The 18,091-nt window shown below is 34.5% G+C and overlaps 1 protein-coding gene across 1 annotated transcript in view; it reads right to left on the bottom strand.

The window, feature by feature from the left end:
* The window catches only part of TBC1D32 (TBC1 domain family, member 32), a gene marked incomplete at its 3' end in the record, with an annotated part of 152,179 nt that overhangs the window by 9,119 nt on the left and 124,969 nt on the right, over positions 1-18,091 (bottom strand). The window contains exon 25 of the mRNA XM_008589203.1: positions 11,000-11,083. Coding sequence (XP_008587425.1) covers positions 11,000-11,083 — 84 coding nt within the window. The remainder of the gene's footprint in view (positions 1-10,999; positions 11,084-18,091) is intronic.

The raw sequence follows: 18,091 nt of genomic DNA, 5'->3' as shown, positions 1-18,091 counted from the left end.
CTCGCTCAGTCAGTGAGCGGGAACCGGTCTGTATGTGGGATCCGAACCCTCGGGCGGGAGCGCCGCCGCGCTTCCCAAGTGGCGCACTATCCAGTGCGCCACCGGGCCGGCCCCCTGAAAAGGAATTCTGAAAATCAATCTTAAAGAAACCCAATGTGATACAAGATTTAGACAACACAACAAAATAAGAAAAAAACAATTCAGGATATGAAGGAAGAACCTTATAAAGAGATAAATGCCTTTAAAATGTATGCAGCAAAACACATGAAACAGAAGGATTCATTCAATGAAATAAGAAATACAACTGAGACTTTAAGCAACAGGCTATAGGGCAAGCAGAAGAACATATTTCCACTCTGTCTTTCAGAAATAATACAGATGGGAGAAAAAAAGAAAAAGAATTTTTTAAAATAAACAAAAAAGAGCTATCAGACAACCTTAAATATACAAAGAACCTTAAGCATAGATCATGAGTATGCTGGAAGGGGAGGAAAAAGGAAAAGGCATTGAAAACCTATTCAGGGAAATAACAGCAGAAAAATTTCCCAAGTATTCTGAGAGATACAGACTTTCTGATCCAAGAAGCTAAGGATCTCCAAACAGATGCAATCCCAAAAAAGTCCTCTCTGAGGCACATTTCAGTCAAATTATCCAAAGTCAAAGACAAAGAGAAAATCCTAAAAACAGTAAAGAAAAGCAACAATTCACCTATAAGGAAGCCCCCATCAGACTAAAAGACTTTTCAGTAGAAACATTACTGGCCAGAAAACAATGGGCTGATATATTCAAAGTACTAAAAGAAAAAAACTGCCAGCCAAGAATACTATAACCAGCAAGACAATCCTTCAGAAATGAGGGAGAAATGTGTATTTTCCAGACATACAAAACTTGCAGAAGCTAACCACCACATGACCAGCCCTACAAGAAATCTTCAAGGGAGTCCTGCATCTGGAATCCAAGAAATGGAAATCAAAACCATGAATACACAAGATAGAACAAAACCCACTGGTGGAACAGACATGCAATTGAGAAAGAGAACGATACTATATTTTACCACTTCCCAAAACCAACAAACACTGAAAACAATGAAAGAGAAAGAAAGGAACAAAAGAAATTTAAAACAACCAGATAAAAATCAATAAAATGCCACCACTAAGAAAATATCTCTCAATAACAACACTACATGTAAATGGCTTGAATTCCACACTCAAAAGATAGACTGGCTGGATTAAAAAACAAGACCCAACTAAACGATGTCTTCAGGAAACTCAACTCACCTGAAAGACTCATATGGACTAACAGTGGAGAGAAGGAATAAAATATCCCATGCAAATGGAAACTAGAAACGAGTAGGAGTGGCTATAATTACATCAGAATTAATAGACTCTAAACCGAAAACTACAAAAAGAGACAAAGAAGACCATTATATAATGACAAAGTGATAAACCAAGCAAGTGGATATAACAATCATAAATAAATACACATCCAACGTTGGAGCACCCAGATATATAAAGCATACAGTATTAGACCTAAAGAAAGAGATAGACCCCAATACAATAACAGTTGGAGACTTCAACATCCTCTCTCAACACTGGACATACTATCTAGGGAATGAATCAACACAGAAACACAGGATTTAAACTACACTTTAGAACAAGTAGACTTGACAAATATCTACAGAACATTTCATACCACAATGACAGAATATACATTCTTCTCATCAGCACATGGAACATTATAGAACAGGATAGACCACATGTTAGGTCACAAATAAAGTCTCAATAAATTTTAAAAAACTGAAATCATTTCAAGTATGTTTTTGGATCACAATGGATTAAAACTAGAAATCAATAACAAGTGAAACTTTGGAAACTATATAAATACATGGAAATTAAACTTGCTCTGGAAAGACCTATGGGTGAAAGAAGAAATTAAACAGGAAATCAGAAAATTTCTTGAAACTGATGAAAATAAGGAAACATCATCCCAAAACCTATGAGACAATGCAAAGGCAGTACTAAGAGGGAAGTTTATGGCAATAAACATCAACAGAATAGAAAGACTCTAAATAAACAACTTAAAGTTTCACCTCAAAGAACTAGAAAAACAACAACAATCCAACCCCCAAATTAGTAGACATAAATGATTAAGATAAGAGCAGAATGAAATGAAACAGAAACAAAAAAAGATCAAAAGATTAATGAAACAAAAAACTGTTTTTTTTAGAAGATAAATAAAATAGACAAAACAGTAGTGAGTCTAACTAAAAAAAGAAGACACAAATTAAAAAACAAACAAACAAGCAAAAACCAGAAATGAATAAAGAGACCTATAACCGATACTACAGAAATACAAAGAATCATTAGAAGGTATGATGAACAACTTTACACCAAGAAATTTGAAAAACTTTGAGAACAGGATAAAGACAAGGATGTCCACTCTCACCACTCCTATTTAACATAGTATGAGAAGTACTAGCCAGAGAAATGAAGCAAGAGAAAGAAATAAAGAACATCCAAATTAGAAAAGTCAAGTCAAACTGTCCTGTTTGCAGATGACATGACCTTATATATAGTAAAACCTAAAGACTCTACCAAAAACTCCTAGAGCTGATAAATGAATTCAATGAAGTTGCAGAATACAAAATCAATAAACAAAAGTCATTACTGTTTTTGTACACTAACAGTGAAACAGCAGAATAAGAAATCAAGAAAGTAAGTTCACTTATAATAGCTACCAAAAAAATAAAATACTTAGGAATAAATTTAACCAAGAAGGTGAAAGATCACCACAATGAGAATTACAAATTGTTGCTGAAAGAAACTAAAGAGGATACAAAAAGATGGAAAGACATTCCAAGTTCATGAATTGAAAGAATTAATGGTGTGAAAATGCCCAAACTACCCAAAGCAATCTACGGATTCAATGCAATCCGTGTTAAAATGCCAATGACATTCTTCACAGAAATAGAAAAACTAACCCTAACATTCATATTGGAACAACAAAAGACCCCAAATAGCCAAATAAATTGTAAGCAAAAGTAAATAAAGCCAGAGGCATTACACTACCTGACTTCAAATTATACTACAAAGCAATAGTAACCAAAACCACATGGTACTGGCATAAAAACGGAAACACACACCAACAAAACAGAATACAGAACCCAGAAATCAACACACAGACTTACACTCAAGTGATATTTGACAAAGGCATCAAGAACATATACTGGGGAAAGCACAGCCTCTTCAATAAGTGGTGCTGGAGAAACTATATATCCATATGTAGAAGAATGAAATTAGACCCATACCTCTCACCATATACCAAAATCAATTCAAAATGGATTAGACTTAACTATAAGATCTGAACTATAAAACTCCTAGAAAGAAACATAGGAGAAACACTTCAGGAAGTAGGACTGGGCAAAGACTTTATGAATAAGACCCCCAAAACACAGGCAACAAAAGAAAAAATAAACAAATGAGATGATATCAAACTAAAAAGTTTCTGCACAACAAAGGAAACAATCAACATAGGGAAAAGACAACCTACAAAATGGAAGAAAATATTTGCAAACTGTGCATCCAACAAGGGATTAATATCCAGAATATACAAAAAACTCAAACAAAGTAAAAAAACAAATAATAGAATTAAAAAATGGGCAAAGGAGATGTATGGACAATTCTCAATGGAAGACACACAAATGGCCAATAGGTACATGAAAAGATGCTCAACATCACTAAGCATCAGGGAAATGCAAATCAAAACCACACTGAGATATCATCTCACTGCAGTTAGACTGGCTATTATCAAAAAGACAGAATGACAAATGCTAGCGAAGATGTGGAGAAAAGGGAGTGCTTCCACATTGTTGGTAAATTAGTACAGGCTTTATGGAAAATAGTATGAAGTTTTCTCAACTACAGACAGAACTACCATACAACCCAACCATCCCACTACTGGGCTTATACCCAAAGGAATAGAAATCACCGTGTTGAAGTGCATGCCCATGTTTATTGCAATTCTATTTACAATAGCCAAGATATGGAACCAACCTAAATGACCACTGACGCATGGCTGGATATAGAAAATGAGCTGGATATAGAAAATGAGCTACATATACACAATGGAATACTGCTCAGGCAAAGAAAAGAGTGAAATTCTGCTATTCGCAGCACCATGGATGAACTTGCAGAATATAATGTCAAGTAATATAAGTCAGGCAAAGAAAGAGAAATGCCCCTTGTCCTTACTCATAAGTGAAAGCTAAAAGAAATAAACAGAAACAAAGTAAGAAATAATAAATGCATTAATATGTTAAACTTTCAGAAGGAGAGAACAGAACTGTGGTTATTACATGGAGGAAAGGGAGTTAGGGAGAAATTGGTTGATGGACAGAAATAATTATTACATTTTATAATGATGGATATGTCAACTATCCTGATTTGATATCAGATATTATACAGAAATACTGATAGTCAACTCTGTACCCCACAGATATGTATAATAAATTATGTTTCAATGAAAATAAATAAATAAATAAATGCTACTTATGAAGCAGGAATTAAAATCTTCAGAAATAAAACAAAATTGATGGGGCAAAATGACTAAGTAAAAATCGATGATTAAAAATGGATGTCTTCAGGGGTTTATGCATATCGATGGTTGGTAACCGGTATGTTGTGCATACTGGTATATGTACAACAGTGTATGGGATACATAATAGGTGCTTAATAAACACTGAGTGAATGAATGAGTAAATGAATGAACAAATATTCGGTGAGTATCAACAAAAAATACTGTGTTTTAAATATCAAACTACAAGCAAAGTGGATAAAGATATTGACCTAAAAATATTTTCTGTACATTGAAATCAAGTAACAAGTAGAAGATATAACTTCCACTTGCTGAGTCACTGAGAAAAGCACAAATCACTGAAAAAGTGTCAATCAAATAATACCTGTAGCATCAATACTTACCCCCCTTACTTAACAATACTTAATTCAATCTTAGTATTAATATAAAATTATAATTATTTGAAATAACCAATCATTTTAATTAGAGTAGTTACAGAATAAAATGAGTTGACAGAATCTATTTACTATCAACTGAAATCATTCACTCTAATAATCCATTCTGTTCTATTTTTGGTTTGCAAAACTAGCACATACAGCAGCAGTAGAAGAAATGAAATACATTCTACCTGGCACTTGGCTAATGGTGTGGAAAAAATAAATTTTCAGAAGAGTAAAGAATTTCTCCACTGGAGGACCAATCCATGCTTGGAGAAGCAGTTACTGCTTGGCTGCTTACTAACTTTCCTGAAGCCCTGCTGTATCTGTCGTAATGTCGGAGAACTCTTGGCACCGAAAGATATCAACAGACAGTCCATTTTCTCTTCCCTACTTCCTTCTTCAAAGTTAGTGTGTAGGTTCTATTGTTTCTTTTTTAATATATGGTTGTAATCACCCATTTTATTCAATTCTTACTGCCATAAATTTCAATACCTTGTGACCAAGCTACTGTTAAGAGTCTCAGCCTCCTAATTGATGTAGTCAGTGTTATTTGGAAAAAAGCCTACTCTTTCTGCCATGTCTTGATTACATAACTGCCTTTCCTGGACTCTGTTCTCATGTTTTTTTCAGTGCTAATGTCCAGGAGGTGGCACAAATACCACTCCTCCTGCTCTACTATTTCTTCCTCCTCTTATTTTCTATGATGGTACCAGTCAACACTGATGGTTCTTTCTACTGGACAGCTGTGATACTCTCAAAATCCCTCACTGACAATAACTCAATTCAAATAGCATATTTAAAGGCGCTAGCACATTGCCTGAAACCAAGTAGCCAGCTAAAAAATGTGAGTTTTTAAAATTTATTTACTTTCTATCTTACTGTATGATGCAGTTTACTTAAATTATTTTAGGTATATGCCTTATTTTCCATCCTTGAGGACAAGTTCATATTAGATACCTCCTTGCAATTATCAGCATTGTGCTTTACTCATAATCATGTACCATAAATGTAACAGAAAAGAAAAACATACTTCTTAATATTCGAAGAAAAATGGTGTTTAAGTGTATATATTAAACTTAAAAACCATATTTTAATAGTCTAAAGGTGAACAATGCAAAATTTTCTGATATTAGTCCCAAGCTTTTGATTAAGTAGAATCATAAAAAGAAAAGAGATAAAATAAAAATAACTGCTACTCTGAAAGGGCTACTTAATTTATCATTTCAAAGAAGCAATTACAGTAGGAAAAATTCCCTAACTCGTTCCACAGAATTGAGCTGACAAAAAGCTAATGTCTGTTAAGATCTGGAAAGATACCTGTATGGATTTACAAACTGCAAATGTGCAAAACTTTATCTGTCTGTTCTTTTCTCTTTCTTTAAGGGGATAAACAGCCAAACTAATTTGATTTTTCCAGATTTGCAAATTTTATAATGGATTAAAATCCTGAGGGAACTAACAACAGATGTATGATTGTGCCATTCTAATTTCAACTACCTTAGGGTTTAGAAAACTGTCATTTTTAAAAAGACAATCAATTTCTCATTTCAAGAAACATGAAAGAACATTGAACATTTCTATCCAGCATTTGCTTTGAAACATCTTTTATATTAAAATATTTTTTGTTTATTTAAAGTATGAGTAAATAGAGTGAAATTTTATAATAGCAAACCATTTGCCCACCAACCAAAAAATACATGATAAAGGATGAAGATACCTAAAACTTCGGAAAGAAAACAATACTGGACACAAGCTCACCATGTTACAATACTAAATATCCATCGATCAACAGAAAGCCACTTTATTTTTATCTTTACTATAAGACTCCTGTAGATAGCTGTTCGGCTGGAACCTTCAAGGAATTTAAATTCGCATTCAGGACTTACCAGCCTAGATAATACATTCAACAAAGCCGGCATCTCATATCTCACTCAGCATAATTTAGAAATATAACAGAGGGCAATAAATGTATGCACGCTGAGCACATTGTTGAGTATTTAGATGACGTATACAACATAACTTTAATTTTAGATTATCTGCAGAAAATATGACCCAGTAGAACAATGTACTAAAGAGAGCTGTAGAAATTGGAGATTATTATACGTAAGACTAAAGAGATACCCACTCCAGTCAGGCAAATCTTCACGATTATCGCCTCTTACTCATTTCCTGTGTTATTCAGACTTGATCACTAATTCCTGAATATTTCTCACATACATTTTTAGATTTATTTATAAAGCTATAATTTGCTTCACGTTCACTTTTCTTCCTACTCACTTCCTCTGTTACTTAGACTTGATCATTAATCCCTGTATATTTTTCACATACATTTTTAGGTTCATTTATAAAGTTATAATTTTCTTCACTAATACTTTTCTTCAAAATCTGTTCACCATTCCTGTTTTCCTTCCTCTATGCCTCAGTTTCCTTTTAAATATGACAATTATGCCTGCTTTAGAGAGCAGTTATAGGATTGAATGATACAGTGTATATCAAGTACCTCACCACACCATGTAATTTACAAGAGGTGCTCAATAGATACCAATTCCCTTCACCTTAATTTCTGTTCAGTGCTATCTTATATATTTTTCTCATTTCTTTCATTCTTTCATGATTTCTTTTATCCCTTTCTCAAATATTTACTAGATGTCACGATGTGTAAATAATTAGATATAGGCTCATCTGTGTATTCATAAATATCAACATATTTAGAATTGTTATAGAAATATATTTGTGTGAATATATATGCTTATTCAACAGTATATATATTTAATCAAAAGTCAAATGCCATATTAAAAACACAAAGGAGTTTGAGACCAAATAGAACAATTTAAACTAGCCATATACAATATAATAAGCATTAAAATGGTAGTTTAAAGTGAATGCAATAGGAGTAGAGAGGAGGGAGTTCCTCTTAGAAGAGGGAAGGTGATACTCTAGCTGATACTTTACAGTTAAGTTGGACATTATCATGTAGGAGTCATGGGGAGGGAAATGTCCAACCAAAAGGAGCAAAGGTTCAGTGAGGTGAATGCATAGGATGTGTTTAGGCAGTGATGGGTTTAAGGCTACAAATATAGGCCTGGCCAGACTGGAAGTATATATTTTTATTTATTTTTATGGAAATACAATTTATATAGTATTTAGCTTGAAAAAATAACACATAAATGATGGTTTCTTCAGCAAAGGGAGAAGACATGTCATTCTTATGGGGAAGGGGAGCAATTCCCCTTGATGATCTATTATCATGAGTCTATGCCACCTGTCTGCTTTCTTCACTGTCCCTTCATTCACTGGCCCTTAAGTACTGGACATTCAGCTTTGGAAAATTTCAGTCCTGTACTGCATTTCATCCTTTACACAGTTACTGAAATAATCTTCCTCAGGTACAGATGAATTCAAGTAAAGCTTCTGCTAAGAAACCTTAAATGGCTTACTCTATTGCTTATTAAATTAAGGTAAATTCATTGACACAGTCTATAACGCCCTCCTCTCTCACTCTTTTATCCATTATTTCTTCTATTTAGCTAACTTTATTGACATTGCTATTTTAGGTGCAGAGATACAATGATGGGTTAGACATAGAAAGTACCCTTTAGGAGTTTACAACAATGTGAAAAATTAGACATTAAGTAAGAATATGAGAGAAACTACAATGAGATGTGTGAAGGCTTTATATACCAAGCTGGTAGTTTAGTAATTTGGATTTCCAGCCCATGCCTTTCCTCTAAACTCCAGATTCACATATCCAGCATGTACAAAGCATGTCTACCTGAATGTCTACCAAGTATCCAAACCATAACATAGAAGCCAGCTAGCTCTTAATCTCCCCCCCCAAACATATTCCTCCCTCATTCTTCTTCATCTCAGTGTATGATCCTTCCATCCTCCCAGTTGCACAGAAAAATAGTATAGTCTTCCTTGACTTCTTCCTTTTCCTTACAGTCCATATTCAATGTTACCCAATGTTGTCAGCACTTCACAATATACCCAGAATCCAAGTAGTTCTCACCATCTTCACTACTGACATTCTCATCTAGGCCATTACTATTTTTCACTTGGATCTCAATAGCCTCTTAACTCATCTCCCTGCTTCAGCCCTTTGTCCTCTTTCAGTCTTTTCTCACATGGCAGCGATAGTGATCTTATAAAATGTAAATCAGCATGTCACTCCTATGTTCAAAATCCTGTAATGACTTTCAAGATCCTATATCACCCCCACCTCTCTGACTTCAACACCAACAAATTTCTCCACCTTACTCCTTTCAGCCATATTATTCTCCTTCCTGGCCATTTGTTGGAACTTTCTTCCCCTGATAATGCCCATTTATCTTGCTTCCACTTCCTCTGGTCTTTGTTCAAAAATCACATCATCAATGAAACTTTTTGTGAATACTACTTAATATTGTATCCCTCGCCCCTACCTAGCACTTCCTAGCTCCCTTCTCTGCTGTATATTTCCCATTTATCACCATACCATTAGACATACAGAATCTTTTACTTACATATATATATATATATATATATATATACACACACACACACACACACACACACACACATATATTTTGTGTGTGTGTGTGTGTGTGTGTCTTTTCAACAGAAAGTAAACTCCATGAAGGCAAGATTTTTTCCTCTCTTTTCTTCACTTCTGTGTCCCAGTGCTTAGGAGAATGCTAGTACATAGTAGGGGATAATATCTATTTCTTGAGTAAATGAACGTATATGTTTGTGTCTGGAGCAGGGGCCAGGGGCAGTTGGCAGCAGCACCAATAGCTTAGTGTTCGTGAGAGATAAACATGAGGCACTGAAAGAAAGAGATGATGCTAGAAAAGAAGGAAGGTTTAGGATGATGTAAAGCCATGGGTATCCTGGCAAGAAGCAGAGACTTTATGCAATGGTCAGTGGTGAGCTTCTATAGGGTAGAGAAATGAGTGGGTCAGACCTCGACATCAAAAGTCACTCTGAGAGCAGTGTAAAGAATACCTTTGAAAAAGAACCACACTCCAAGTAAAGACAGCAGGTAAAGACACTGTCTTAATGCCTTAGGCAAGAGGTGACAGTGGCCTAAACTAACAAAAACAAGAGTAAAAACAGATATAATCAGATAAATTTGATATATATTTAAAAAATAGAATCAATGTAATTTAGTAATTGGGGCTGGCTAGTTAGCTCAGTTGGTTACAGCACCACCTTATAACCCCAAGGTCACAGGTTTGGATCTCTGGACCGGCCAGCCGCAAAAAATAAATAAATAAATAGAATTAAAGATTGGGAGGGAAATGTGACTTACAAAAGAGTCAATGATGAGTCTACAGTTTTTGGCTTAGATGACTGTACTGTCTACCAACAGGTACAATTAATAAGATATCAATAAGATATTATGAAGTGAAATCATTGTTGGACTTTTTTTTTTTTTTTTTTTTTTTTGGGCACTGGCTGGTAAGGAAATCTGAATCCTTCACCACCTTGGTGTTATCAACATCATGCTCTAACCCAATGAGCTAACTGGCCAGCCCCTTGTTGGACATTTTGAGACTGAGGGGATCTGTGACACATCCGGGTGATGTTTACCTATTTAAGCAGCTGAACACATGAGAATAAAGCTTACGGTATATCTCTGATTGGAAGACATAAATTTTGAAGTCATAAATATGTAAGAGGAAGGTAAAATAGTATGAACAGATGAGATCAGTAGGGATACTGGATAAAATCAGAAGACAGGAAAACACTGCCTTAAGGAAAAACAATTTTTAATGGATAGAAAGAAACAAAAACATCAAAAAAGAGTCCGAGAATTACAAGAAAACCCAGAAATATGCAAAAAAAAAAGAGAGACTGATTAATAACTGAAATATACATGACATCAAATGAGAGATTTTTAGGATGGTAAAACTTGTGCATATTTGTAGTCTAATTACACATCTCTAAAATTTTATCTGTTTGCACACAGTATTTTTTCAAATTTCAAAATGTTTAAAATGTACCTGTATATTCCACTGAAGGGAAGTAGCATTCAGATGGGCTTTCAGTGAGATGAAACACAAATTTTTCGAGTAATTCTACTAAAGCTGTAATAAACAAGAGAATAATTAGGATATAAAGGTCAAGAATGATATATGATAATGCATCTCTAAATCACAGACTAGTATATAAAAGTCATCTGAACTTCTTTACAATTAAACTCTAAGGGGGGTACAATTCAAAATGCACACTATTTTAGTATTCTTAACAACATTTCTGATTTAAATTAAATTTTAATAGCTTAGCTGAGTCTATTCAATGTAAAACTGAAAAAGAATCATCTGTTAACATCTTCTAAGGATTATTTCAAAATTTGCTAAATTATTTCAATACAGAAAGAAAAGTATCACTAATTAGGATACAATATCTTACCATCATTATTTGCATATACAGAGAAAAAACTAGTGGACTCCAAGATCAGGAGCAATGCATAGCTCATTTCCCTTTCAAAACCAAGACATACTATATGTTTTGTATACTTTGCAACTGATGGTATCTGTTCAAGGCAACCAGGTCAAAAGTAAACTTGCCCTATCTGGCTTAGAAGTGACAAAATGATTCTTTTCTAGGCTGATGCACTATGTTAGCATATATTACACCAAAGATGGATATAACCAGGTGGATTATAATTCATATGCAATTGAGTGGTTTTTTGCTGGAAAGATATATATCTGTAAAATCACTAAAAAGCTTATACACATAGCATGTAAATTTTAGTCACCTTTTAAAATTGTGCCCTAGTTACAATAAGAATATTAATTATGATCTATATTAACTGAATGGATTTTATTTTACATCCAAATATATTTTAAGCATACAATTCTTGAAGAAAATTAGGGTTCAGTGTGAAAAGTGCAAAATCAAAGAGGAATAACATATGCTTTTCAATAATTGTAGCTGAGAAGCTATATTTCAATATTTTAGTGGCTTAAGATAAAAATAAAATGTTTCTATCTATTCATTGAACTCCATTCATATTACAATTTCAAAGTGAAATAAGATGAATATTAAAAAGTATGAGAATACAATAGTCAAGGGTCAAAAATGACACCAGTATTCTGGATTATCTATGTTTACAGTTGCTTAGACTGGTGCTATCTTCACATGCATAGGCACAAATTCTATCACACTTATAAAAATCTTTCAAAGGTCTTTCTTCTATGAATCCATACACACACACACACACACACACACACACACACACACACACATATATAAAATAATGGCCCTCAGGTGAGATCTTTTAACTTCTACATGTACAAACTTCTTTCTTTATATGTTAGTTAATTTTGTTTCTGGAGATTATAAATTATGCAGAAAGAACAATGTCTTGATGAAATTCAGATATAATTACATCAAATGAGAGATTTTAAATTTAATGCTGAGAATATTCTAAGATGTAAGATATACATTTGTAACAAAGATTATACAGAAAACTAATTTTAAATGGAAATGACCATTTAAAACTCAAATTACAACGTAATTATTTTCATTTTAGCCCAATCATGTTTGCTACAAGCTATGTATTTGAGTGCTTAAGTTCATGGGAAAAGTCACAGCATACTAATAAGCAATTCTTTGAATCCTGTGCCCGAAATTGGGTTTAGCAGTTAGATATACAGCGAAATACACTTCAGTGAATTGAGAAAATTCTTCATCACATCTGTGAAGGAGCCACACATAACATGATTTGAAATTTACGAGTCACTGGACTAATTGCAAGGCACACTATTTTCTGGCAAGTACTGACTTTGAAGTATGACAGTTACGTTAGATCAATATATTAGAAAGTTATAAATTAAAATAATTCCATACTTCATATGCAAAAATGACGTCACATCACTACAGCATTCCAAGAAGGTTCTGGATTTCTACTCATTCCAATATATTCATTTTTCCCAACAACCTTATGAACAGCACCATGCAGTTCCAGATATTTTGAGATAGGCTATAGTCATGAAACAATGTCAAAAATAGATCCACACATAGTAATTGAATCCATGATTCCAATCTCATTAGCACATCTCTCTAACCAACCATAAATGTAGTAGCTCAACAGTGTAATTAATTATTAGAGGGGCTATTTATCTCAATATGACCAATAGCCTCACTCATTAATTCACTCAAAATTCTATTACTTATAACTCAAAAAATTAATTCATGTCATAAAACAATTCTTAACTTTAAAGATCAATTAACTCTAGGATATTACTACCCAGAAAGCAAGCCATGGAATATTCTTTTGTCTAAAATGGATTTTTAAATTTTACATGACAGACTTGGAATTTTCATAAAGGATTTTAAATTATGGGCCTTCTCTCTTTAATCATATCTATTCCCTGGGGTATGAATATGACATTAACAGACTGTAAAACCCAAATTTGTAATATTTATACGCCAAAAAGAAGACATGAATTTTCTGCTGAGGAAAAACTGAATGCAGATTACTCATGGATACTTAGGTATTGACTTTGCTTTCTCTCTTGGCCTTGCCAGCTGCTATGGTCTGAATGCTGGTGTTACCCCAAAATTCCTATGTTGGAACCTAAAACCCAGTGTAATAGTATTAAGAGGTGCGATTTGGGGGAAGTGATTAAATCATGAGGGCTCCACACTCATGAATGGGATTGGTGCACTTATAAAAGTTGAAGGGAACTGCCTTTCCCATCATGTGAGAATGTGGTAAAAGGGCACCATTTTTGAAGTAGATAGCAAGGCCTCACCAGACACTGAATCTGCTGGCACCTTAATCTTGGACTTCCCAGACTCCAGAACTGTAAGAAGTAAGTTTCTATTGTTATAAATTGTCCAGTCTAAGGTATTTTGTGATGGCAGCTCAAACAGACTAAGACACTATCACAACAAAACTTGTGCCAAAAAACTGGTGATGTTTGTAAACATTCAAATTTTCTGCTGGATTCACTTTTTATTCATTTTTAATTCATTTAAAAGGATATTTTATCACTGCTAGCATATCATCAGATCATATGAAAGTTACACCAACAGAGCTCAATTTTTCCCCAATTAATTGATCATGCATGTGTCTGTTCTTTGAACATTTGCTTATTCAAGAACTTATCATGGTTCTCATATCCTTAACCCAAGAAGTTAGAACTCCACTAACGAGTTGCAAGCACTTTACAATCTTACCCCATCCAATTTTGTCTAGTTTTCATACGAATTAATATAAGCATAGTAAGATTATTATTCTCAATGTTCTCAAATTGTTTATATTCTTTCTTTCCACTACTTAAAAAAAAAAACCTTCTATTTTGTATAATTATATATTCATAGGAAGGTGACAGGATAGTAAAGAATTAGAGAACATCTTTTAGGCATTCTTTTAGGGTAGACTGGCAACAAAGTCTTAGTTTTTCTTCAAATGAGAATGTCTTAATTTACTCATCACTCCTGAGGACTATTTTCAATGAATACAGAATTTGAGTTGATAAATCTTTGCTTTCAGCACTTGAATAATGTCATTTCACTTCCTTCTGTCCTCCATCTTTTCTAATGAAAAGCCTACTTGTTATCTAACTATACTTTTTCTTGGTGTGAGTTTCTTTGGATTTCTGTATGGGGTTTGCCCAGCTTCTTGAATCCACAAGTTTCGGTCCTTTGCCAAGTTTGGGAAGTTTTCAGCCATCATTTCTTCAAATATAGTCATGTGTCACTTAATGATTGGGATACGTTCTCATAAATATATCCTTAGGTGATTTCGTCATTGTGCAAACAAAACCTAGATAGTATAGCTACATACTATACCTATAGTATGTCCTAGGCTACAAACCTCTACAGCATGTTACTGTACTGAATATTGTAGGCAATTATTACACAGTGGTAAGTATTAGTTTATCTAAATACATCTAAACATAGAAAAGGTAATGTGTTATGCAACAGCTACAACATCTCTAGGAGATAAAAATTTTTCGGCTTTCCATTATGATCTTATGGGATCACCACCATATAAGTGGTCTGTCATTGACCAATATGTCTTTATGCAGCATATGACCATATGTTTGTAGCCCTAGCCTCTCTTTTCATGACTCCAATAACACAAATGTTAGCTCTTTTTTGTGGTTCCACAGGTCCCTGAGACTGTTTTTCCCCTCAGTCTATTTCCTCTTTGTTGTTCACACTGGGTAATCTCTACTGTTATATCTTCATGGTCACTTATGTCCCTTCTATTCTGTTGTTGAACTCATTCATTGAGTTTATTTCTGTTATTGCATTTTTCAGTTCTAAAATTTCCCTTAGGTTTTCTTTATATCTCATTTATTTGCTGACACTTTCTATTTTTAAATTTGTTTCATGGGTGAAACAAATACATGTGAGTGGGGAAAGGAAGGAAAGTAGGGATTTTGGCCATGTTACCACGGGGTAATGGTCAAAGTCCTGCCTCTCTATTAGGCCTCTCTGATATCACCCTAGCAGGGAGAGGCAGTGGAGCCCTGTTACTGCCAGGTGAGGATGAAAGTCCAGGCTGCACTTTGGGCCTTGCCGGCAAGTGTGTCCTGTGGTATTGCTTGGAGTAAAGTGCAAGACAGTAAACTTTCAAAATGTTTTCTGTCTTACCAGACTGTCCTTTTCCTGTTCCTTTGGCTAGAGAAAGCAGGCTTCTATTGTCCCCCTGCCCCAACTTTTCTCCCCTGCATCTGTTAACACTCTTAATCACTCCATCTAGAATATGAGAGACAAACGGAAAACCCAGGGAACTCACTTCTGATTTTTTCCTGAGTCCGAAGGTCCCTAGCCAATTTCTCTTCTCTCAATCTTCCCGAATCATCTTAGGTTAGTGTTACATACAATACCCACAGTTTTCAGTTGAATATATTAGGAGGGATAAGAAAAAGAACATTCTACTCCATCTTTCAAAAATAGAAATCACCTCTGTACCTCTTTTCATAATGATTTAATTATGTATGCCCCTTAAAGGCTGAATGTTAAAATTCCATTGTATAAATTAAACCACCATACACAAACTTTTCCTGTTTTTATTCTTAGTCTCTATGAAATTATTTTTTTTCTCATATTGTTCACCATATAATTGGTATTGAGTCTTAGAAAATTTTCTGACTGTGTCAAGGACATTTGCTTTACAGCACAAGTAGATATAATATAGGTCATTTAAAGTCTATAGATATACATCTTTAAGGATATTATTTGGATATATCGGTTTAGCTGAAGCACTGAAGAATGCAGAAGGTGATGGAATAATTAGGACTTGAGGTGAATTCTTCCTTCCCATGTTGAGCCATGCCAAGAATAGGGGCTGTGAGAAATGTAGCCTTGATAACAAAATCACAATAGGCAGTTGCCATTGGAAGAATGCCACTGAGGATGAAATGATAGTGATATACATGATGATGCTCACAAAGGTAAATGAATGGGAGAACCAAGGAATCAGTGCTTTTGCCCTCTAGCACCAGCCATTGTACATCTTCCTTTTAGGCTTTAGGCTTCTGTTCTCATCAGCAGTAGTCTGTCTCATGCTTCCCCTCATGAGCTTTAATGTCTGCATGTCCGCTTACACTAAGCAGTCAGTCTGTACCTCAGCTATATGCCTCTTACTTTTTAAATGATTTAGTGCTTTGATTTTTTTTTTTTTTTTTTTTAATGATGACCGGTAAGGGGATCTTAACCCTTGACTTGGTGTTGTCAGCACCACACTCAGCCAGTGAGCAAACCGGCCATCCCTATATAGGATCCGAACCCGCGGCCTTGGTGTTATCAGCACCACACTCTCCCGAGTGAGCCACGGGCCGGCCCTAGTGCTTTGATATTATCAGATAACCTAAATTATTAAAGATTTGGGTCTTCTTACCGTATATTCAAAATGAAATGTGATTAATACTATATGTTCTCACTCATATGTGGAAGCTAAAAAAAGTTGATCTCACATAGGTAAAGAGTAGAGTAGTGGTTAGTACAGGCTCAGGAAGGGTAGGGAGTGGGGGGAAGGGAGCGATTGCTTAAGGTTTACAAAATTACAACTAGATAGGCAGAATAAGTTCTAGTGTTCCATTGCACTGTAGGGTAATTATAATAAACAATACTTTATTGTATTTTTTCAAATAGCCAGAGGAGAGGATTTTGAATATTACCAACAGAAAGAAAGGATAAAGATTTGAGGTGATGAATATGCTAATTACCATGATGTGATCATTACACATTGTACACATTATTGAATTATTACATTGTATTCCATAAATATGTAGAATTATTATGTGTCAATCAGAAAAACAAAATGTGATAGTTGTCACTGGCTAGGGTCCCAGGGAGTCAAGTGAGACAAGAAAAGCATTATAAGAAATCAGATCTATAGAATCAAATGAGTAGATTTTAAAATTACGTTGTAGAGGTAAGTATGTCCAGTAACATAGAAAAAGCTAGACAACACTGTATTGAGTGAAATGACAAAAGAAAATAGTATGATTGGTACTGACTCATTTTGGTTAAAAATAAAAACAGTGATAATCTCCAATGATAAAATTATAGGTAAACTTCAGTTATTAATTTGCTTCTTTATAATTTCTGATTTTCCTAAAATGATAATTTATTAGATAATAATAGTCCAGTCAAATTAAAGTAGTGGCAGAGGATACGGATGAGTAAGAGCAAATTAAAGATATATTTAGGAATGAAATCTGTACGACCTAGTGACTGAGTCATTCAGGAGCTAGGAGAAGTCCAGGAGAACTCGGTTTCCCTTTCAATGACTGGGACTGCTAGATGCTACTGATAACAATCAGAAAAGGGAATGCAACAGAAAGTATCTACTTTATATTCACCGTATCTCATACTTTACCTTGATACTGTAAATTAAAAATAACCAAAACAAGGCCGAGCCCGTGGCGCACTCGGGAGAGTGCAATGCTGGGAGTGCAGCACCGCTCCCGCTGCGGGTTCGGATCCTATATAGGGATGACCGGTGCGCTCCCTGGCTGAGCGCAGTGCAGCCGGTCTCAAAAAGAACAAAAAAAAAAAAAAAAAAAAAAAAAAAAAAAAAAAAAAATACACTGCATAAAAAATCATAAAAAAAAAAAAAAAAAAAA

Source organism: Galeopterus variegatus, unplaced genomic scaffold, assembly GCF_000696425.1.
Source record: "Galeopterus variegatus unplaced genomic scaffold, G_variegatus-3.0.2 Scaffold5294, whole genome shotgun sequence".
Classification (NCBI taxonomy): Eukaryota; Metazoa; Chordata; class Mammalia; order Dermoptera; family Cynocephalidae; genus Galeopterus; species Galeopterus variegatus.
The sequence above is the reverse complement of the archived record's forward strand: the minus strand, read 5'-3'. Positions and strand labels throughout refer to the sequence as shown.